The sequence below is a fragment of the Melitaea cinxia genome, chromosome 17, assembly GCF_905220565.1.
Source record: "Melitaea cinxia chromosome 17, ilMelCinx1.1, whole genome shotgun sequence".
Lineage (NCBI taxonomy): Eukaryota > Metazoa > Arthropoda > Insecta > Lepidoptera > Nymphalidae > Melitaea > Melitaea cinxia.
Genome location: NC_059410.1, coordinates 16147204 through 16171834, shown reverse-complemented (window position 1 = coordinate 16171834; position 24631 = coordinate 16147204). Strand labels below are relative to the sequence as shown.

At 35.3% G+C, this 24631-nt stretch overlaps 1 protein-coding gene across 1 annotated transcript in view; it reads left to right on the top strand.

The window, feature by feature from the left end:
- LOC123661653 (protein prickle-like) overlaps positions 1-24631 on the top strand; it is a 182678-nt gene that overhangs the window by 59082 nt on the left and 98965 nt on the right. The window contains exons 2-4 of the mRNA XM_045596605.1: positions 934-1405; positions 12566-12679; positions 14227-14355. Of these exons, the coding sequence (XP_045452561.1) occupies positions 934-1405; positions 12566-12679; positions 14227-14355 (715 nt within the window). The remainder of the gene's footprint in view (positions 1-933; positions 1406-12565; positions 12680-14226; positions 14356-24631) is intronic.

Genomic DNA, 24631 nt, shown 5'->3' with positions numbered 1-24631 from the left:
CAAATTGCCCGCTTGAACCAGTCCAGACACTTTCCCTCCAATCATTTAGGAATGTTTTACTAGTAGAAAACATTCACAATTTAACTATATAGGACCTGATGGAAGGTATATAATCATATTTAAATTTATATACATTCATTTTATTGCATAACTGTATTAGCTTGTCATGATGGAATTATGGAATATTTAAACTGAGGTAGGGCAGAGTACGAAATATCCTGCTCGATATCAGGAGCAGCCCGACTGGAGAAGTACCTCGACCTTACGACCTACGACCTCGTCCCCGTAACCCTCAGAACAACATCAACAACCTAGTTAAGATTCTTAAAATTCACCGATAAGACTCCCACGGCTTATATACGTTTTTGTATATCACTATATAATTAATCATAGGCCAATCCGAGAGTCTACAGCCATATATCACTGCTAGAATAAATGAGAGTTTAATCAATCAAGTGATTGTCCGATCACGATCTCATTACAGTGTCAATAAATCCTAATATAATGTTATAATGAACTGATGATTTAAAAAAAAAATCTATTATATGCGACATTGTTAGCCTACTTTGAAAAGAGGTTACGATTTGAGTTGTCTTTTTATATAAATGTATTTTTTTATTATATTTTTTATTTATTATCTATAAATACTAAACATTTCTGTTACTTCCTAATACGAAAATAATTTTTGAGATTTAAAAATATGCTTAAAAATTATCGGCTTAAATCGATAACCATACAAGATATGGACTATGCGTATACTGTCGGCGTATTTGATTATCTATTATATTTTGTATACTATTTAGCGTAAAAAATACTTTTATATAATATTTATCATTTTGAAACCCAAAAATTAATAATACAACTCTTCTCAACCTTGAATCGTTAAATAAGTAATGAAATAACAATCCTAACTATTAAATTTTTTCTTTCCAGACCAGTATGCCGTAACTGCGTTGTATCACCCACCGGGTCATCACCACCGCCATTGCACGAGCAGCAGTCATCACCACCGCCACCCGCACCCGCTTCACCACCACCCCACCTTCCATCACCACAGCCCAGTCACAGTGGCTCATCAATACCAAGTACCTCGAACTCCCCCCACCCTTATTCATACCCAAACTTCAGAAGAAGTCAACCCTACCAGGAGTTCAACCTCCTACATAGTCACAGCGTGTCACAACTGAACCACCCCGGTCAAAGTTACCATTCTCCTCAATCTCCTCAATCAGCGATGTCCTTGTCTCCACATCCCGTACCCCAGGGAAAGTTGAGGGGTCTCTTGGAACACGCTGAAAAGCTGATGAAGCCTGGAGATCCTCACAGGCATTCGCAAAGCGACGATGATTCGGGCTGTGCGCTGGAGGAGTACACGTGGGTTCCTCCTGGACTAAGGCCGGAACAGGTGAGGTTATTTTGTACTATAATAAGAATTAAATATAATTATAATGATTCAGATGGAAGATGAAAAGTCTAATGTGATAAATTACCTGAGTTATCGTGAAATCAATGTAGATATTATTTAACCAAATTTAAAATTTTGAATTCAGTAAAACATTCTTTTAAGTACTAAGTCCTCTTTTAAAATGAATGAAGTATTCTTTTACATAATATGTACGTAAATTACTCAACACAAATATAACATGTGACAATCTAAATTTCTCACCGTACCAAGTATATTACTCGAATTACCTGCCTATTTAAATCAGACCCTTAACCATATAAAATCGATAGCAAACACATCATTATTATAACATTCATAGCAATCGATAAACCATTAAAATAAATTCCATCACAATCAACTAACAAAATATCCCGTAATAGATACACATCGAAGTTACAAGGCATCCAGATGAAAGACAACGCAACAAGTCTTTAATGGAAAGATTAACCGTTCCCATCGGCAGATACAGATCTCAAAGCTATCGACCATTAAAGAAATAGTCTCGTACACATGTACAATTGTCATTGGCGATGATCCTGAGATAGCGGTAGTCTGGGTCTGGAGATGTATCGTATCTGCAGATCGGACTGATTGGTAAAACATTGAGGTTTAGCAAGTGTTACTTATGTGTAGGTTTTGTGGTTCTGTTGTTATGATGTGACAATTTTAGTAATTTTGTAGATTGTCATCATTATAACGTGGCGTAATGTTTAATAACCTTTCAAAATCAGTCCTTCCCTTTCCTTCTTTTTTCTCCGTTGTAATAATTTGCGTTAAGTCTAATTATTTAAATGTTGATATATGACAACGGAGGTAGGACACAGCAGGAAACATCCTGCTCAAAATCTGGAGCAATTCGACTGGGGAAACCCGGTGGGGACCTACAGAAGATCACAGCTAAATAATACTGCTTCAAGCTTTATTGTGTTCCCGTGGTAATTTAGGGATTGGGGTAGGGTAGGGGTAGGGCAAAGCGCTTGCAATACTTTTGGTATTGCAGGCGTCTATAAGCTACGGAAATCATTACCATTAGGTAAGCAGTGCGCCTGTTTGTCGACATAATATAAAAAAATGTAAATTTTCAATATTTCAATTTTTAGTAACTACTTACATGTCCATACATTATCAAAATAATGACGAATATCTATTGATTGCTCAGCTCAGCCTACTGCAGTCCACTGCTGGACATAGGCCGCCCCAAGTTCGCGCCAGACATCCCGGTTTTCCGCAATCCTCATCCAGCCTACACCGGCAATCTTACGTAGATCGTCGGTCCAACGGGCCGGGGGACGTCCCACACTGCGTTTGCCAAGACGCGGTCTCCACTTTAGGACCCGTCTACTCCAACGGCCATCGGTCCTGCGACACAAATGACCAGCCCACTGCCACTTCAACTTGCTAATTCTGTGGGCTATGTCGGTTACTTCCGTTCTCTCGCGGATAGTCTCAGTTTCAAATCATATAGATGTTAATTATTATCAAAGAATTCAAGTAAAATAAAGTCCAGATAATGAAAATAGTGTGAAAATACGTTTAACTTACTCTGGCCGATCATTGACAAAATTCCAAATTGTATTCTTAAAGAAAAATAAAAAGAATATATAAAAATGTAATAAACATTTACAAATATTAGTCCAAGCGATTATAAAACCGAACACTATACAAATAAGGCTTGGATTTCTCAGTACATATATTCATGTTTTGATTAAAAGTTGTGACGTGTTTTCTAGAAGGTACGAAGCACGCCATTGTCTCTCCGAAGCCTTTGTACCGCAAAGCTATTGTTTCGGAAAAAATTTGCTGGTTTTCGATCTTTTGCCAAAGAGACAACGCCACGCATTGTGTGCGTAAGACTAGGCATTGTCATCCTGCTTTCTCTGTAAAACTGCTTTTAAAACTTTTCTGAACTACACTACTCGCAGTTCCACATAATATAATATTGTATTTATATATTCGCGATATAAACGATATACATTGTCTGATACGCTTTTTACTTTACGCTTCAGCCTGTAATATCCCACTACTGGGCATAGGCCTCTTTGCCCATGTAGGAAGAGTCAGAGCTTAATCCACCACGCTGCTCCAATGCGGGTCGGCGGATATATTCCCTACTATGAGAAACGATCGCTATCAGGTGTACATGATAGCAAACGGGACCGACGGCTTAACGTGCTCTCCGAAGCACGGTGGGGAGACCCACAAGGACTGCACAAACACCCAGATCATGGCAAACACCTGTATGGCCAATACAAATGTTTGTCATGTGCGTGGATCGAACGCGCAATCGCCAGAGCAACAGATGCAATCCATGGCTGTAGCCGTTGCGCCAACGCGGCGTCGGCGTCCAGCTATTTACTTTATATATATTTATTGTAACACAAAATTATCATTAAATAAAATGTGATTAATATTGTACGTCTATTTATATTCAATGTTTATTTGAACGTGTTACCGGAATATTTGAAATAATCTTGGGGGGAATTGGGGGTAGGGTCGGCAACACGCTTGCAATGCTTCTGGTAGTGTCTATAACTTACGGTAACCGCTTACCATCAGTGATACCATCAGGTGAGCCGTACGATTGTTTGTCGACCTAGTTATAAAAATAAAAATAAAAGAATTTGCAAGAAATGGTTTTGCCTTAAAAGACTGTTTGTAAAAGAAGTTCCTAGGCCATAAAACAAGACATTGCAACTCATAAAATCATAAATCTAGTGACGGTTACAGAACAAAGTATAAACATACTGTTAATCTTCAGGTACACTGTACACATTATTAAACTAAAATATAATTATTTTATTACCTTCCGCAACAGATAAAAATTTTTTTTGACATTTCAGTATATACCTATGCTGATATTATAAAGCGGAAAAATTTGTTTGTCCGAACGTTATAATCGCAGGAAGTTCTGGATCAAATTCAAAAATTATTTCTATGTTGGATAGTCTGCTAACCGAGCTTTTCTCAATTGACGCGGGTGAAACCGCCGAGTCAAACGAGTACTACATAAAATGTTTTCTTTAATAATAATAATAATAATACTTACTTTAACTTAACCACAATTTTACCGCTACATAGAACAACGTCGAAGAAATAAATATCTTACTCCACTGCCATTATATTTAACGTCTTAAAGACGAAACTCTTCGGTTATTTATAATTAAGGTAAAAATATAAAGGCCAAGTTCCCGCAGGCAACGAAGCAAAAAATTAAAACGTCTCCCCGGGCGCTCCCGTCTTAACCGCTGCACTCAGTACCCGGGCGTAGGGCTGCTACTGCACCCGGATATAACCGAATTTACCCGGGTATAAAGGAATTGTAACTTTCTAGAAATATTTTCGTATCAAAAAAAAAATCATTCAAAATTAGAGGACACGGTAAATTAAAGCACAAAGTTATTCATAGAAATATTTTTTATTTTGAAGAGTATCCTGGTTATAGTCAAATTGGTCGAAATATCATATCTAAGATTTTATTTTTGTGTTACCCACATTAGGAATTCTAAACATTTTGAATATCATATCAAAAATTGACCGCTCCAAGACGTCGGAGACGCGGGTTCGAACCCCGCTGGAGCGGTCAATTTTTGATATGATATTCAAAATGTTTCGAAATATCATAGTCCTAAAAGCTTTGTGATTTTTTTTTTAAATTTGGCTGCCAGCCCTACCCTTGCGACGAATTTCGACGAAATTATTCAAATACGAAATAATAGCCGTGCGGCCGCGAGTCAATGTTTTAAAATATTTTTGTGTATACTTTGAAATATAATATTGTTGTTTGAATGAAGTGTGTTGTTTCTTTCACCTGTATTTTTTCGAAGGGACTCTTTTAAAATTGCTCAATCTGTAAGTATAATGTATGGCTGATTATAAAAATACAAAAAGGGACAAATAGGAATTATAATTATTAATTACAATTATTTATTGAAAATCTTAGACGAGTTCAGCTTAACAAAAATAATTGTAGCTCTCAAATATAAGTGTATTTATTTCATTTTACACAGACAAATGAATATGTAACAATACACATAATAAGAGGTAACTCAAAAACTACACGTCGTATCTTGCTTGCTAGCCACATGTATAAATAGAACCACATTAGGTTCAGAAATTACGAGTGAATGATGTGTATACTTTTCCATCAAACAGTACTTGTAAAGGAAAAAAAAACGGACGGCGGACCACGTCCTAATTTTACTAGGCAGTTACAGGACTGTCGATTTGTAGTCGTAATAAAAATCGCCTGTGGTATTATAATAATGCATCCATGCTTAACAATGAGCATGGGCATTTTGAGCCCGTAGATGTTAATTTTTAAATTAAAAAAAGGACCACATGACAAGCAGCAGCGTACGAATAAAAAAAAACATCCAAATCGGTCCACGCGGTAAAAAGTTCTGAAGTATAAAAAAATACAGTCAAGTTGAGATCCTCATAATTTTTTAAGTCTAATAAAAATCATTTATATATTGTATAATTATGTATTTATTATATATTATATTTTTATTCTCAATATTTTTAAATTGTACGCGCTAATTTTGCGACTGTTTTATAATTTGCCTGTGACAGGACTACTGGAAGAGATTCCATCATGGGATAAGTAGTGACTTTGTACCAGCATTGTTTATAAGAACTATTTCCATTGCTATACTAGTGTACATAAATTGTTAAATAAATAAAAGTTCAATATTTGTAACTACTAAGTCTGACTCCGCATATAACTCCTAATCATATTAATATAAAAGTATATTTTAGTACCTAATATAGCCTCGAGAAGTTTTCTGTATCACGAAAATGGATACTTGTATTAAGTATTTCTGTCTTTCTTGTTTCCTCGTGTGTCGCGGCGTCGTGTTGAAATAAACATATGGTATAATGTTAGTTGTAAGGCTACCTGCACAAGAACTAACGCTACACGCAGTTTTGAGTGAAACACAATAAACAAAATTTAATTAATACAATTGAAGTAAAATAATGCCAAAATTATTTTAATGGTGGTATAAACGTAAATATAAAGTCATGCATCTTTTTTTTAATTTTATCGTTTTATTATCGCCTAAATAAAACTTTTTCTTTTGATTTATACAGATAATCGTAAAATTTAAACTTACTTATGTAAATTATAAATAACAAGGAAAGGGCGTTTGATTCTAGTTTCAAGCAAAACGAGTAACAAGTGATAAATTCAACGCAAAAATCATAATTATTCAAAGAGGACAGCTATGTCAAAGTCAAATAGAAACCAATATTCAAAATACAGTAAACGTTATAGGCAACTATCGTGAACCAATTATTTGTATTTGACAAATAATGCATATATAATATAAGTCACGGTAGGAATCAAATCTATAAAGTACAGTCACTCTACCAACGCGCCAGTCAAGTCTATTTAGGACACTTGCTTTAATTTACTACAATTATGTAGATAAACGACCGCTCTGGTGTAGTGGCGCGAGTAGCCGCCTAAAACACCAACGGTTTGCGGGTTCGATTCCCGCTCGGGATGGATATTTGTAAGTGTACAAATATTTCTTTCCGGTTTAGATACCTGTTCTTGTGCGGAAAATACGTTAAGCCGTCGGTTCCGCTTTTTATCATAAATATCCGATATCGATCGTTACTCATAGTAGGGGATCGTTACTCATATCCGCCAACTCGCAGAGGAGCATCGTTGTGGATTAAGCTCCAATCCTTCTCCTACATGGAGAAAGAGGCCTATGCCCAGCAGTGGGATGTTACAGGCTGAATCCTATGTAGATAAGTTTATCTGGACTGTTATATATATCCCACTCTTATTCTGGAGCAGCTCATCTGGGGAAGTAGCTTAACCTTACAGAGGATCACAGCTAAATAATGCTTTCAAGCTGTGTTCCTGTGGTAATTAATGTGGTCAAAACTCTTGGAGATGGTTAGAGGTAAGGTCGGCAATGCGCTTGCGATGCTTCTGGTGTTGCAAGCTTCTACAGGATACGTTAACTGTTTTTTTTTTTTATATGTCACTAGGTCGGCAAACGGCAAACGGCTCACCTGATGGTAAGCGATTACCGTAGCTTATAGACACCTACAACATCAGAAGCATCGCAAGCGCGTTGCCGACCCAATCCCTAATCCCCCCAGGAGCTCTGGTCACCTTACTCACCAACAGGAACACAATACTGCTTTAAAACAGTATTATTTAGCTGTGATCTTCTGTAAGGTCGAGGTACTACCCCAGTCGGGCTGCTCCATATTTTGAGCACGAAATTCCTGCTGTGCCCTACCTCAAAGAACCATCTTTACCACCATTTACCATCGGGTGAGTCGTACGCTTGCTTGTCGACCTAGTCGTATAAAAAATGCCGACTGCAACCGCCCTTATCATAACGGACACGTAGAATTATGATGGCCACACTTTATGGGATAAGAAATTGTAGCACTAATTGAAATACCAACCAATACGTTAGGTGTCCGGTCCGTTTATATGTACTTTCTTTTCGTATAATTTATGTTGATTCGTCTTTTTAATCTGTAGCATATCGATGACTGCTATGAATAATAAATTAGTCATAAAACAGCGGCTACAACAAACAAAACTTACTGTACTATTATTAATAAATACAACTAGGACCGCTAATAATCGTACGGCTCACCTGATGGTAAGCGATAACCGTAGCTCCTGAGCTCTGAGTCTATACGCCTGCAATACCAGAAGCATCGCAAATGCGTTGTCAACCCTACCCCGACTCCCCCCCCCCATCCTCAAGCTCTGGCCACTTTATTCTCCACAGAAACATTACACTGCTTTAAAGCAGTATTATTTAGCTGTGGTCTTCTGTAAGGTCGAGGTACTTTCCCAGTCGGGTTGCTCCACATTTTGAGCAGGAAATTTCCTGCTGTGCCCAACTTCTGTATTATTATTTTTATTTATCTAATTGACTATAATGGTAACGGTCTCTGCTCACGTTGTGACGTTTACATTGCAACGATGGGCCAGAAACTTATATTACTAGGGCTCATTGATTGTGCGAGGTATTTTTTTACGCATAAAAAACAAATTTTAGATAATTCATCAAATTCTTAAATTATAAAAAGCTAATTTTAATAGTTAGCTCGAAAATAAAATACACGAAAAGTGAACTCAGCTACAAACAAAACAATCAAAGTATTAATTTTAGCGCGATTAGAAAAAAAAACTCATTACTTCGCTTTCTACCGCTTTAGACAGTTAAATTTAATTAAATATTACTAAAACTAACATACATCTATCACAATACTGGACAAAAACCTCCTCAGCTAAAGCAAAAAAAAGTTGTTAAGTAAAGGATCTGAAGTCCCATCGATCATACCATCAAAACTGTTAAATATGTATACGTCTGAGAATACCACCAGTATGTAGATAGCCTCACGCTCTCCCCGCGGACGGGTGAGATGAATTACAAATAGACATTTGAAAAACAATGAGCTGTATATATTTGAACCTGCAACTCTGATCTGTGTTGTCATATACAAACAACAATTTGACCCTAACATAACACAGGAGTTAGCACTCTATAAAACACTTAAATTCTATACCTTTTACGTTGCTGACTAGCTATGCCCGCGACTTGGTCCGCGTGGAATTTAACAAAAAAATTACTGTTCAGTTCGCAGAGCTCTAAAATAAATTTCTTAAATAAAAGTAGCCTAAGTTACTCTTTATTACATTAGCTATCTGCCAGCGAAAGTCCCGTCAAAATCAGTCCAGCCGTTTCAGAGATTAGGCGGAACAAACAGACAGACAGACAGACAGACAAAAATTGTAAAAAATGTTATTTTGGAATATGTACCGTGTATACATATGAATTCAGTAAAAAGTGGTTATTTTAATATTACAAACAGACACTGTAATTTTATTTATTTTTATAGATATGAGAATCCGCCAGGCTGATTTTCATGCATTTAAGTATGTTTGGTAAGTTGATAGGCCATACAATATCACACTACTCGTAGCTCTACAGAGACCAGATATACGAATAATTACGTAACCAATATTACCCAACTTACGGCGAGTAAAAATGAGGTACACATCTAGTCACTTTTTTATATACATAGATAGGCTTACGGTTGACCAGTATTTTACCTGATGATAAGTGAAAATGCGGCCTAAGATGGAGCACGCTTACCTAGAAGTAACCTATTCACTCGCGACTTAAAGATCCCCAAGTTATAGTTTTCCGGAAATACAGACGCTGGTACAGAGTTCCATTCTTACAGTCACACACATAGTCAGTCACATTATACATTAGATATTTTCATAATTTAATTCAAAACAACATTAATTCACATTGAAAATTATAGAATAATACACATTGGAAATAGGTAAGCACCTTCTGCTTTTTAACCGCCTTCAAAAAAAGATCGGGTTTCTCAATTCGACCGTATATTTACATTTTTTTAAATGTCTGTTCGCGAATAACTTCGTCGTTTATGAACCGATTTTGCTGATTCTTTTATTGTTGGAAATGAGATATATCAAGGGTGGTACCGCGATAAAAAAAAATCTGATAATGGCATCCCAGTGAGATCGAGGGAAACCTTCAAAAATCGTAATGACGACTAGCGCGTTTGTTAATTTTTTTCGTCTACTTACGATATAATGTCGTTGTATTACTTGTCGATGTGAAGTCGATTTTTTTTCGTTTGCTAGCAAACAATTATTAGAAGTCGTTTAAAAAGTGACTATAAGCTCAAACTTCAAATGAGTAAAACCAGGCGTATTAACTAGTTTATCAAAATACGAAAACGTGAAAATGATATAACATTTATCACCTAATCCTCCGTATAAGGGAAATAAATAGGAACAATAACGTCCCGACTCCACCTCACTAATGAAGGCATCTAATGAAAACTGTACGTGTTGCGACTTGTTAATGCAATATACGGGGGTCGACTTACTTGTGATGGAATTAAATATTTCTTTTACGTGATATTATATAAAAATATTCTGAGTGAATACAAGCTATAGAGAAACATTTGACTAGCCCGTTGGCGCAGTTTGTTGTAGATGCGGGTTCGATCCTACCTCGAGTGTAGGTGTAATATTTGTATTTATGTTTATACGTATTATTTATATGCATGTTTATCGTGTACTTCTGATAGCGATTGTTACTCATAGTAGGGAATATATCCGCCAACCCGCATTTGAGCAGCGTGGTGAATTAAGCTCCTACATGGGGAAAGCCCAGTAGTGGGATATTACAGGCTGAAGCGTATGTTTATCGAATATTTTTTTTTATTTATAACAGTCGGCTGCTATCTATAACAAAAGCCGTGTTCATATGTTAAATATTTTTATTAAAATAAGCTCTATATAGGTACTCCATAAAATTTCTAAGCTATACACAAATAGAGCTACACACAAGGCACAGGCTCGAGGCAATAACTAAACCACATATACTAAATACCATTAAGAAGCTATATTGCAAATAATAATCACTCAAATTCATAATCACTCAGTATTCAGAAGGAGAAATATTTCTAGTCTCAAATGTGTACAAAAATAAAACACCTGATAAATGGCCAAACCGTATCGCTATTATGGTAAACAAATAAACAGGATATGGTTCGGTTAGTTTAGGTAGGTACTATTTAATGGAGACATGTGTACGACAAACAACTATATCTTTGTATTTATTTATTTATTTTTATTCATTTACACTTTTTTGCACACCAGCACAAAAAGTAACATAAATTTAATTAAGTAAACAAAAATAATAAAGTTGCATTAGTTTCTCAATTCTGAGCATTAGATCAAACACTCATAATTAAAAAGTCTCATTACTCACATACACATCACTACATATGGTTATGTCTAAGTACATTTAACATGTTATTAATAATCTAATCATAACTCTTAGAACTAACAAAATAATTATTTAGCAATTTTTTTAACAATAAACATCAAATGCAACTTGCGCGAGTGCATCGTAATGTTAATTACGTAAGAGTGTAACACCATGAGATAACACATACGCATGCATACGCACGCACACTCACAAACAATACCATCACATTATCATGTTTGTGGGAAATGCACTTAAAATGTTTCACTTTTAAAATGTCGAGCTTAAGTGAATTTTTCCACGATATTCACGTACTTTCATTTCTTCGTTTATAACTGAGTTTGATCTTTTTATATCGAAAAATGTGTCATCGTGCTGTGTGGCTACGTCACCAAAGAATATAGCCACCCTCTCTCTTCCCGTGGGTGTCGTAAGAGGCGACTAAGGGATAACAAAGTTCCACTACCATTTTGGAACTTAAGAAGCCGACCGCTGGCTTTGAAACACACAGGCCGAAGACGGGCAGCAGCGTCTTCGGTGCGAAAAAGCCAGCCCTGCGGTCACCAACCCGCCTGCCCAGCGTGGTGACTATGGGCTCAAGCATTTTTGGCGCGAACTTGTGGAGGCCTATGTCCAGCAGTGGACTGCGATAGGCTGGAATGATGATGATGATATCGAAAAATTGTTAGGTCTTTTTACACACTGTTCTACTAAGGATTGAAGGGCCATTTTCCTGCCAAAACGGTCTTTGTCAAGCATTCACAATAACTATTAGAAACCAGCGTTTTATGTGCATTCTACGAGGTATAATGGGAAGACGCATAAATGATTAATACTAGGTGTAGAAACAATGTTCTGATAAAATAAAACTTTTTCCCGAGTGCTAATTGATCCAATAACCTTTGGCGCTAGTAGAAGTTTCGTACCAACATAACTGAAATAATATTTTACATATAACCTCGTGTGGAATCCGCCGCAGTCGAGTAAAGAAATTCGTCAATATCGGAATCTAATCTGCCCCTTTTTAAATATCTGGTATAATTGGATTGCAACAGTGTGCTTCGGAGAGCACGTTAAGCTGTCGGTCAAGGTTATTGTCCTAAACACCTGATAGCCATCATTATTCATAGTAAAGAACATATCCACCAAACTGCAGTGGAGCAGCGTGGTGGATTAAGTTCAAATTCTTCTCCTACATGGCGAAAGAGGTCTATGCCCAGCATTGGAATCTTACAGACCGAATCATAAAAGCGTATAGGTACCAGCATAAATTATTCCCTTATACAACCCCCCTAATCTCTCACTCCCATGTTTCCAGGTGCACCTGTACTTCTCCGCGCTGCCAGAAGACAAGGTTCCTTACGTGAACAGCGTAGGCGAGCGGTACCGCCTCAAGCAATTGTTGCAACAACTACCTCCACAGGACAATGAGGTAGGCTTTAGTAAGGTAACTTGGACCTATAATATTTATTTCCTGCCGGTTTTTCATAATGGAACTTCTTTAACCTGTAAACGACCAGTTTCAATATTCTGTCTCTGAATTTGCTTATTAGATATAATTGTGTCGAAATTGTTGATTGTTGGAAACGGCTGTTGGTGAAAATAAAATTATGTTCTCTGTAAAATCAATATTCAAAAACACTATTAAAGCTACGTTCATTAAAATTATAACCTTTTAATGTTTGGTACACTAGAAATATTTTTTTTAATATATTAACAACATCCACGGGCTTTTAGTTGCCCATGCCATTTATACTACATAAAATATTTGTTTTACTAGCGACCTCTGTCTGTCCATATTTTTTTACAGAATAAGTAATCACCTATATATAATATACTAGCTGACCTCGCAAACGTTGTTTTGCGATATATTTTATTAAACCCTCTTAATTTTACCTACCCGATATGCACACAAAATTTATAAAAATCAGTCCAGCCGTTTCGGAGGAGTATTGTAAGTAAAATTGTGACACGAGAATTTTATATATAAGATTTTTCACTGAATTTTTCGTTCAATCACAATAAATAATAGCCTATGTCACTCCTGAATAGTGTAGCTTTCTGTTAGTAAAAGAATTTTCGTGATCGGATCAGTATTTGCGAAGATTACCCCCACAAACAAACAAAGTTAGAAACTTTGCCTCTTTATAATATTCGTATAGATTAAAACGTTCTCCGAAACACGCTGCATCTTATGGTATAATTATTATTCCAATCGGTTTAGTAGTTTTCACTGTATAAACGAATAAAACCGGTCTATTTATCAGTATATAAGATTATCAGCGTGCGTTTTTTCACAATAGTTTTACTTCAGAACAGTAGTTCTAAAGACTGTCTAGAATCGTCAGAATACACTAAAAATATTCATGAAAACCGGATTGTAGGCTATGAGAGCAATAAGTTTACTTTAGATTTTTGGTTTATTATCTATCCGTTTGTCCGCAAACATACAAAATGCTAAACGATATTGTATAATTGTGGTCCTAAAATTTGTAAGTTCGAACTGAATACGCCACCACGAAGTGGAGCTGTCACTTTATAAAAAATTGTAACGTAAGAGTTTCATTCACATATTTATTGAAAGTGAAACCTTATGACACCGTTATTGTGTATTATGATGGATTACTGCAGACATCCCACGGTCAGGTAATGGTGACGCATCTTTACCCACCACCACAGATACAACATTAATGTAACACTTGTCGCCATTTCAATCTTTAAATAATTTTTCTTCTCAGAATTCTCACATCGTATTAAGGTAACAGAATGTTTACTATGAAATGGTTGTCTGCAAAGTATTCATTTGTTAAATGTCTCTACAAGTCACCTTACATGGCACAGTACAGCAGTATTGTTTAGCTGTAATCTTCTGTAAGGTCGAGGTACTTCCCCAGTCGGGCCGCTCCAGATTTTGAGCAGAAAATTTCCTGCTGTGCCCTACCTCAGCAAAAACTTATAGCAATATCTCTATTATTCCAGGTCCGCTACTGCCACGCTTTATCTGATGAGGAACGTAAAGAGCTTAGGCTGTTCAGTGCGCAGAGGAAGCGAGAGGCACTCGGCAGAGGCCAGGCGCGCCAGCTACACGCGCCGGCTCCTTGCGACAGGGTGAGTGCATATATTCATAATCACTAACACAATGCACTTTATTGTACACCAAAAAATATTATTATATTGGTACACTAAAATAGAATATACATAAAATTACATGCATAATTTATGGAAAAGATGGACTTATTCCTACAAGAGATATCTTCCAATCAATGGTCATGAGAGAGTGTCATATAGCGAGGTAGACAGTGCAAGACTTAGTAGCGTAAGAAAAGTTAAATAACTCTGACTTATTACATACATACAAATATAAGTACACACATACAAAAATAGTATATATTACATAGCACAGAAAGTTTTAAACAATATATCATTAGGTACAAAGGGCGGTCTTGTCGTTAAAAAGCGACACATTGTCATCAAAATGGACGGAAAAAATATACAGATAAAAAATAATTAAGCATCAAAATTAAAAAAAAAAAAATGTCACAGTTCTACAAATTATCAATTGAGATGAAAATTAATTTATCTTTGATCGCCTTCGAGAGAAGCAATTATTCATTTGTCAGCAGTAAGATCTTCGATAACATCTAATTAGGAAGTAGTCCTCGTAATTAGATAAAGATCTAGGAATCTCTATCCGCTAGCGCGTAATCGACGATTAATTCTTAGACGACTTCTTAATTGCTGTCTTTTACCGTTATTTGTTGTAAATGTATTTAACATTCAATATTCTGATATATCGTGAGTAACTGATTCAAAATATTATCATGATTGGAAATAATGTAGGTGCCTTGTCTGTGTGTAATACCTACTTAGAAAAGTCGCGGAGATTTTTGTAAGTTTCTACAGTCACAATGTCAGTAATAGTTTAGTAAGAAATTAGTTTTAAAACTATATTTGTCAAGGACTAAAGTTAGATTTTAGAAATAAAAACTCAAATAAATACCCCTATTATAATTATTACACTTAAGAAATAAATGATAGCTAATGAGATAAGCCTTACGCCATTAACATAAGAACCACATAAATTACCTCTAAATAGGACTGTCACTGAAAATGAAAACAAAAACTCAAGGTAAAGTAATGGACGCAATGAAGTGTAAAAATGGCTTAATACCATCTCATCTGAATGCGAGCGAGCTAATCCGATCTTTATAAAACAGGTGTTAGCACCTCTCTTTATCTTGATACAAATAAGGGTGCGACTGAAGCGGGAGAGAGCGATTTTATTGCTATAACGCTATCTCTTAAAATTCAAGTTCAAACTAAAATTATGATAATTATAATATCGTGAAAAAATAAATATTAAGTGAATTTGAATCAGTTTTGTTTTATTAATGTAATAAAATAGCTTTAGTATTTAAAAAAACGCCTTTTTTCCACCACACCTTTTGCGTGTTTGTTGTCACACCACTACAGTGCTTGAAATCAATAGCTCACGCGACCTGTATTGAAAGTTTTGTTTTTCAGTCTAACGACGATTTTGATAATCAACGTCACTGGAATAAACTACAAAAAATATGACCTAATTTTTTTTAATATTACATAAAACAATTTAACTTACAAAAATGAGAACAAAACCACAGAAAACTCTAAATAATTATTGTTTTACGCAACAAATCCTAAAATTATAGCTCAGTAGAGAAAACCAAACAAAAATTTATCAAACTGTCATCACATAAACTTATCGCTCTCGCTTTACGCTCCACTTATCAACGTATCCTCGTACTTCGACACCGTCTCCATACTATGATTTATTAGCAGCGGAATTAAAGCCATTTTCTTGATCTCAGCGATATATAACGGGAACCCCGCGGAGCTGTCTCCAGATTGACTTATCGAATGTTTTTTGTAAGTAATATTGAGTAAAAGTTTTTGTTTAAAAATATCCATTTAAATAGGAAAAGTAGCTTAAATTTAACTATAAAATATCTCTGTTTTTATCGTGTTATAGGTATTATCGCTTCAGCCTGTAATATCCCACTACTGGGCATAGGCCTCTTTCCCCATGTAGGAGAAGGATCAGAGCTTAATCCACCACGCTGCTCCAATGCGGGTTGGCGAATATATTCCCTACTATGAGTAACTATCGCTATCAGAAGTACACGATAAACATGCATATAAATAATTAAGGAATTCATTTTAAATTAAAACAGCGAATTATTTTGTTTTATAATTTTAATGTATACGCTTCAGCCTGTAATATCCCACTACTGGGCATAGACCTCTTTCCCCATGTAGGAGAAGGATCAGAGCTTAATCCACCACGCTGCTCCAATGCGGGTTGACGGATATAATCCCTACTATGAGTAACGATCACTATCAGGTGTACATGATAACAACCGGGACCGACGGCTTAACGTGCTCTCCGAGGCACGGTGGGGAGACCCACAAGGACTGCACAAACACCCAGACCACGGCAAACACCTGTATGGCCAATACAAATGTTTGTCATGTGCGGGGATCGAACCCGCAACCGCCAGCGCAACAGGCACAATCCATGACTGAACCGTTGCGCCAACGCGGCGTTATAGGTATTCATATTGTTAGTATTGTTTTTGCCATTATTTAATGTTTCATTTTGATAAAAAATGTTTTGTTTGTATATATTTAAATATCCCAAAAAGTGACTACATCGAAAATGCTATGATTTCTGAGCCAAGGTGTAACGAGATTTTAATAACATATTTATATCAAATGTCAAAAACTGTAAAGTCGAAAGTCAAATCAAAGCTATTAAAAATATTGATTTTAATTGAGAGGTCTAAAATTAACAAAGCTTGCATCAAGAGATTAATTAAAAACAATGGTTCTTATTTAGTTTTTTAATCATAACTTAAAAGAAAAAAAGATACAAAAAATGAGACAAATTTAGCACTTAAATCTTTGAAGCACAACAAACAAACATTGATTTGAACATTTGGAGTCTTCGCTTAGTACAAATTTGTAGGCGATTGCCTAATGCATTTCCTCTCCCCAACGGGTAAGTATTTTAATTTGCAGGGATGCAAATTAATTTGATTCAAAACTTAACCCTCGCTCTTAAAGTCGTTATAAAATTTCCAGACGGTAAGAATTAAAATAATTTTTCTTAAACAAATGCAGACTGTAGACAAGACAATAATAAGAACAAAGACAGTCTTAAGGGATAGTTTTATAGAAGTAGTATAGACTAGTATAAGCACTAGTTTTCATTCGTCTATATCAGATACTTATTTTTATTTCGTCTTTAGAGAACAATCTTTGAAAATTTCTATTTTAAAGTTCATTTTCTTCAACTTAAATTTATTTTGTTACATGGCTTTCGATGGTGTCAAAAGAATAAAGATGATTTTACCGATGTCAAGTAAAATTAAGTTATTTTAAAATATCTTTTTTGCTAGGGTTCTAAAAGAAAATAAGTATTCATATCTAAGAAGATAAATAATTGAACTTTCGTTACTCCTCACCTCACAAAAGATGGTTTGCAAAGACGGTGACGAGAAGTTTTTTAAAAAAAATAATGTGTATCTATCCGTTAAATTAAAAATAATGACTTTAAAATGTAATCAATACTAATTCCACTATCGTGTTTTTACAGTTTGGGTTCTTTGTTAAATTCCTAAATTAATTTATTTTATTAATAACTAGCCTCCCGCCCCGTCTTCACACGGATATTTAATAAATATTTCAAAAAATTATATTTCCCTATTTCTTTTAAATATAATATGAATAATGAAAGAATTTTTCAAATCGGTTCCGTAGTTTCGGAGCCTATTCAATGCAAACAAACAAACAATCAAATCTTTCCTGTGTATAATATTGACGATGCTGTTTATTTCAAGTTAAGACAATATTGTCTTAAGTTTGCGCTGCCTTTTCTTATATCCTTGCAGTTGATAACGACGTCTCAATAACATTTTATTATCAAAGTTTTTCTCAAAAATGCTGATCCCTAATTTCTTTTATTACTTCTGTTAATTATTCAAACAGGTTCAGTTTTGTTTATTTTCATTTCTTTTAACGATCTTATTTAGAGCTTCGTAGCCTTCTTTACGCACGCTTGACTTCTGGAGTAAGCTGGTAAATGCGTGAAGAGAGCGTTACGAAAAGTGTGATTGGACGAGGCGAACGGAAGTTGAGAGAGAGATTTAAGTTAGTGAAGATAGAAAGAGAGAATTACGTTCTTTATATTACTGTAGGAGCTAAAGAAATTTTACTTCAGACGTGTCTAAGCACACTTGTTTTAATTTTATAAAATGTATTTTTATTTAAATATGAAATCAATAATGATATAAAATATTACAAAATAATTAATAATAATAAAATTAATTAGGAAATGAATATTGGTGACATAATTTAAAATAATATAGCTATTTCTTTCACCAAAATTAAGGTATATTTTATATATTTTAGTTAAAAGCATAACTCAAACAAAATCATACTATCGAATCAATATAATTAATTAAATTCATTTCAAAAATGGTAATTAAAACTTTTTCATTAAAATTCAATCTAACGGAAAAATCAAAGGCGCAATATACAATTCCTCAATGATTGGTTAAAGTTAATGAAACAACGTCATCCAGTGGAACGATTTTCTAGACGATCACGCCGCGGCGGGCGCAGTTATGATCGTCATTATAATTGCCACCCCACAATTAGCGTTTAATGTAGTGGAACATCCCCCGGGGCTGCGGTCGACTGACTTGTAGGCTCTTGATAGTTCAATGTTACGAGTGGTACGACTCTTTCTCTTGCATATTTCTAAATCAACTTCAAAAAAATCGGGAGAATTTCAATTCGACCGATGTTTTTTTTAAATATATACCTATAACTAAGTCGGCAAACAAACATACGTCTCACCTGATGGTAAGCGATTACCGTAGCTTCTAGACATCTGCAATACCAAAAGCATCGCAAGCTCGTTGCCGACCCTATCCTCAATTACACCCAGGAGCTCTGGTCACCTTGCTCACCAACAGGAACACGACACTGCTTGAAAATAGTATCATTTAGCTGTGATCTTCTGTAAGGTAGAAAGAGGTACTACCCCAGTCGGGCTGCTCCATATTTTGAGTAGGATATTTCCTGCTGCACCATAGCTCGGTTGATTTTATGTGTGTCACCTCATAACTTTTTACTGGGTGTAACGATTTTTATGATTTTTTTTTAATCGAAGCTAGTGCTTGTCAAATGTTACCTCTCAAGTTGATGGAGATCTGATGAGTTGGTACTTTTTAAGTTACCTTCAATAATAACTATTTAATTGATTGTTTTTTCGACTACCTACGTTGTACTTGCCAATGTAGTTGAAATCGATTTTCGGTAGTTCGATAGCAGAACGAATTCTGTAACGAATCTTCCTTTAAAACAATATCTATTACTTAGACTTTCCTCGTTTCTGTTCTCCAAATTATTCTTATTTTACAGTAAATATTGTTACATGTACCTCGTGTGGCAATGGACACGCAGATCCATTGAAGGTTTAAGAAAGCGCGCTGCGTTACAGTTCACTGCTTAAAAAATTGAACTCTCAAACAAAAGAACCTCTTATTATGAAATATATCAAATATCTATAAAGAAATTACACGCTTTTTTTAACTGTAATTCGTACTGTAGTTCAGAGATATGATATGCGGAAGTGTGATCGATGCCTAATGAATGATATTTCTGATAACTGGTCTGGTGGTCACAGGTTCGATTCCCTCTCGCACAGATATTTGTTTTTCACGAATATTTGTTTCCAGTCCAAGTACGTGTCCTTGTAGGCCTCCTCACTGCGCCTGATTATTATTTATGATAGGGAAATTATCCGCCAACCTGTATTGAAGCAGCAAAGTGTATTAAGCTTTAACCATTCTCCTTTATAAGGTAAAAAAGTTTGCAGGTTTTTACAGATTAAAAAAAAAACTAATATTATCTTTTATCTTTACATCTTATTTAATAGTTTTATTATTTACTGTTTTAATTTACAAGCGACCCGCCTAGGCTTCACACGGGTGGAAAAACTATCAGTGTTTATTATACATATAAACCTTCCTCTGGAATCACTCTATTTACTAAAGAAAGCCGCATCAAAATCCGTTGCGTAGTTTTAAAGATCTAAGCGTAAGACAGCGGGAAGCGACTTTGTTTTATACTATGTAGTGACTTATATATACTATGTATGAGTACTTTTATCACCGCTACTAAAGTATTATGGAATTGAAAGGAAATATCATATGCGGTTACATAAAAGCTGATGACATTACCGAAGTAATGACAGGTGCGCACATTCAAACAGTTACACGACGTAGCGCCATTTCGATGATGACTTGTACTTGAATGTTACGTTTTAATGACGTATTTACTGTTTAACGTTATTTAATTTACTGGAATTATTAATGTATACAATATTTCACGTTTTCATTCATGTTGGGTTGATTATTGCGCGTCCGACGACGCGTTGGCGCAGCGGTCATAGCACTGGCATTCGCGGATTCGATTTCCGCTCACGACAGACATTTGTATCGACCATATAGATGTTTGTCGAGATCTGGGCGTTGTGCTTGTGTATTGTGTGTGTTTTCGGATCCCCGACACAGGAGTAAATCCTACTGGGGCTCTTAAGGACGCTATCACATTTTTCACTCGCTCAAGTTTAGGTATTTAAATCGCAACACAATAACATTACGCGTACGCACACATTGATACCGCTATCTGCTCGATTTTGTACCGACGTAACTAATCTAGGTACTTGAAAGTATTAATTTTTAATTTTACTGGTATTGATTAGTAAATTTAGTTGTAAGTTTAAAGTCGAACTTGGTAACTGTTACTAAGTACCTACAATTCACGGAACCTCTCCCCTACTCTGTTTATGACGATGTCTTAAGGCGTCAGGGTATCTACTACTCGTTCGTCGTACTATACAATAAAATATAATAGATAATAATACGCTTATTTTTATGATTCAAAATCACATACAATTTTAAGTTATATTATTATAGTTTTAACATTATAATAATATAAACATAACATATTTTACGTAAACAATCTATACAAATAAATAAAATTGGAGTGTCCTTTAGTTATATTAAAATACTGCTTTTTACTAAATGCGTACGGATGTATACACGGTCCATATACCAAAATAACATTTTTCCAATTTTTGTCTGTCTGTCTGTCGGTATGTTCCGGCTAATCTCTGAAACGGGTGGACCGATTTTGACGGTACTTTCACTGGGATATATCTTATGCAATAAGGAGTAACATAGGCTGCTTCTATTTTAGAAATTTATTTATTTTATAACTCTGCAAACGGAACAATGATGATGATGATGAATGTAAATTTAAAATAAAATAATTTTTAACAAAAAAAAACCGACTTCAAACAGGAAACTTCTTCAATATTATAAAATATTTATTTAATCATTTCTGATTAACTAAATCAAAATACGAATTACTTTGTACTAAGTAAGTTTATTTTTCACTTTTTAGTTTCCTGTTAGAAGTCGGTTTTTTTTTGTTAAAAATTATTTTATTTTACAATTTTTAGTGATGGGTAGACCTAACAAGGACGCTTTTTCTCTTGTGTCGGGGGTCCGGAAACATACACAATACACAAGCACAAACACCCAGATCATGACAAACATCTTATATGGCCAATACAAATGTCTGTCCTGCGCGGAGATTGAACCCACTAACGCCAGCGCAACAGCCAGTGCTGTGACCGCTGCGCTAACGCGTCGACATACTATGAGTAAAGTTCGCTATCAGGTGCACGTAATAACAACCGGGACTGACAGCCTAGCGTGTTCTCCGAGGCTAGGTTGGGAGAACCACAAGGATTAACAACTAGACTGAAAATAAATATTTGTATAAACATAAATATCCACTCCAAGCGGGAATTGAACCCGCGACCGTCAGTGTTTAGGCGCCGCCGACGCGGCACATGCACCATTATATCAAAGCGGTCGTCAAACAGCAAAAGGTCAACTCCTGTAAATTGTTGAGAAATTCCCTCGAGTGTTTATGGGCTCCATCATCAAACCTGGTCCTGTGACACAGATGACCACACAGCAGGTAATTCCTCGAATATCTTTCGTCTCCATCATCAGACTGTAATGGCACTTGTAACTCATATAGGTGCAAAGTTCAAACAGCAGGTAATTGCTATAAATCGTTAAAGAGTTCCCTCGACTATCTTTTGTCTCCATTATCAGACTGTAATGGCACTTATAACTAATACAGGTGCAAAGTTCTCATCAATAGAAACGAATTAAGATCAAAAAGCAGGTAATTGCTATAAATTGTTGAAGAGTTCCCTCGACTATCTTTCTTCTCCATCATCAATCAGATCGACTCCAGACCTTTATTAAATAGAAGTGCTTTATAGTACTTAATGAAAACATGATTAAATTTACTAGTCACCCGTACGATGTTTGAAAGTTTCCCTCGATTTCTCTGGGATCCCATCATCAGATCCTAGTTTCCTTATCATAGTACCAAACTAGAGATATCTCCTTTCCAACAAAAAAAGAATGATCAAAATCGGTTCATAAACGAAAAAGTTATCTCCGACATACATTAAAAAAAAATATATATATATACGGTCGAATTGAGTAACCTCCTCCTTTTTTGAAGTCGGTTGAAAAGAAGACAAATTGTAAAGATTACTTATTATTATTGATTATTATATATAAACCAGATGCATAGCAAAGACAATCGATTGTGAAGTATCAATTTCGTCCAAGCACAGTACACACAAAAAACTCATTTTTTACGTAATTATTACTTGCGCTGAAGCGATACAGCCGTGCTTCCATGAGCGCGTTTCGGCGCGGAATGACGAACGACGATGGTTCACTTGTAAAAAATGTATGAAGAAATTTGAGAGCGTTTCTTATTTTTCTCATAAATGGAAATATTATTTATTTTTATATAAAATATCTAGCGCTACGCATAGAGGACTAAATAAGCAACAATTTCTTAGTGTATTTATTTTTCTTAGTGCAGTGTATTTAGGCTATAATGGTTCCAATTCAGACCCGTCTTTTTTTAATTTTTTGCGATTTCTGTGATGGTTAAACTGTATTTGTGTGAAAAGTTTGTATGGGGCTATAGAATTTTTATGGTCTCACTCGGAGATGAATATATTATCTTTCATTTGAAACCAAGATATCCTCTCAGGGTGACTCCTAATTAATTAAAATGGTACGTGAAAAACACTGATATTTGTAGAAAAATGTGATAGCGTCCTTAAGTGTGAAGCGCTTATTAGTTTATTAATTATTTGTGGGAAATTTTATTTGTACTGGATTAAGACAAATTTTATGGTAATGGGACAGTAAAAGTTGTAATCTATCGAGTAGGTACCCACATACATAATAAGATAATGTAGTGTAAGTGTAATGCAAAAAGATTTAATGAGACTGGTAGCTTTTTTGGGATAAAAACTATTTAAATAATATTAAAAAACGTAGTCTGTATGATCCATGGCCGTGTGGCATAATTTTCACAGATAATAAAATATGTATGTACCCACTTTAAAATTAGATTAAATAAAATAGATGAAAACTGATTATAAGATAAGATTGCCGGTGGTGGCTGGATGAGGATTGCGAAAAACTGGGGTGCCTGGCGCGAACTTGGCAAGGCCTATGTCCAGCAGTGGACTGCGATAGGCTTAACTGACTGACTGACTGATTAACTAAATTATAAATAATATTTATCTTTGCTAGCAAACGAAATAAAACCGACTTCAATTATATCGACAAGTAATACAACGTAAGTAGACGAAAAAAATTAACAAACGCACTAGTCGTCACTACGATTTTCGAGGGTTCCCCTAGACTTCTCAAGGATTTCATCATCAGATCCTGCTTTTCTTATCATGGTACTACTACCCTTAGGATATCTCCTTTCCAACAAAATCTCCTTCCAAACTTCTCTTTTCCAAAAAATATAAATATCCAAAAAAGAAAATAGAATTGGCTCAAAATATGAAGGGGTGGTATCATGCAAGGGTCGTTAGTTCGCTATAAAACAGACTCACTCGTAGGTACAGCTGGGGCAGGAACGTATAGACGTTAAAACAATAACTTGTACATATGGTTACTGTTGAAACTTTACGATTTTCTCTATTTGTATTATGATATAATAAGGCTTAAGAATGTTTGGAAAATGTCGGTCTTTTTTTCTTACAGATAATCTTTTTCACTGCCTTTCGTTTGTTTAATTTCTATCTATACAACTTTTGGTATACAATAAACAATATTTATATATTTTTGTAATTTACTTATTACATTTTTTAATATCATACATATCAAATTGGACCGTTCCAGCGGGGATCGAACCTGCATCTCCG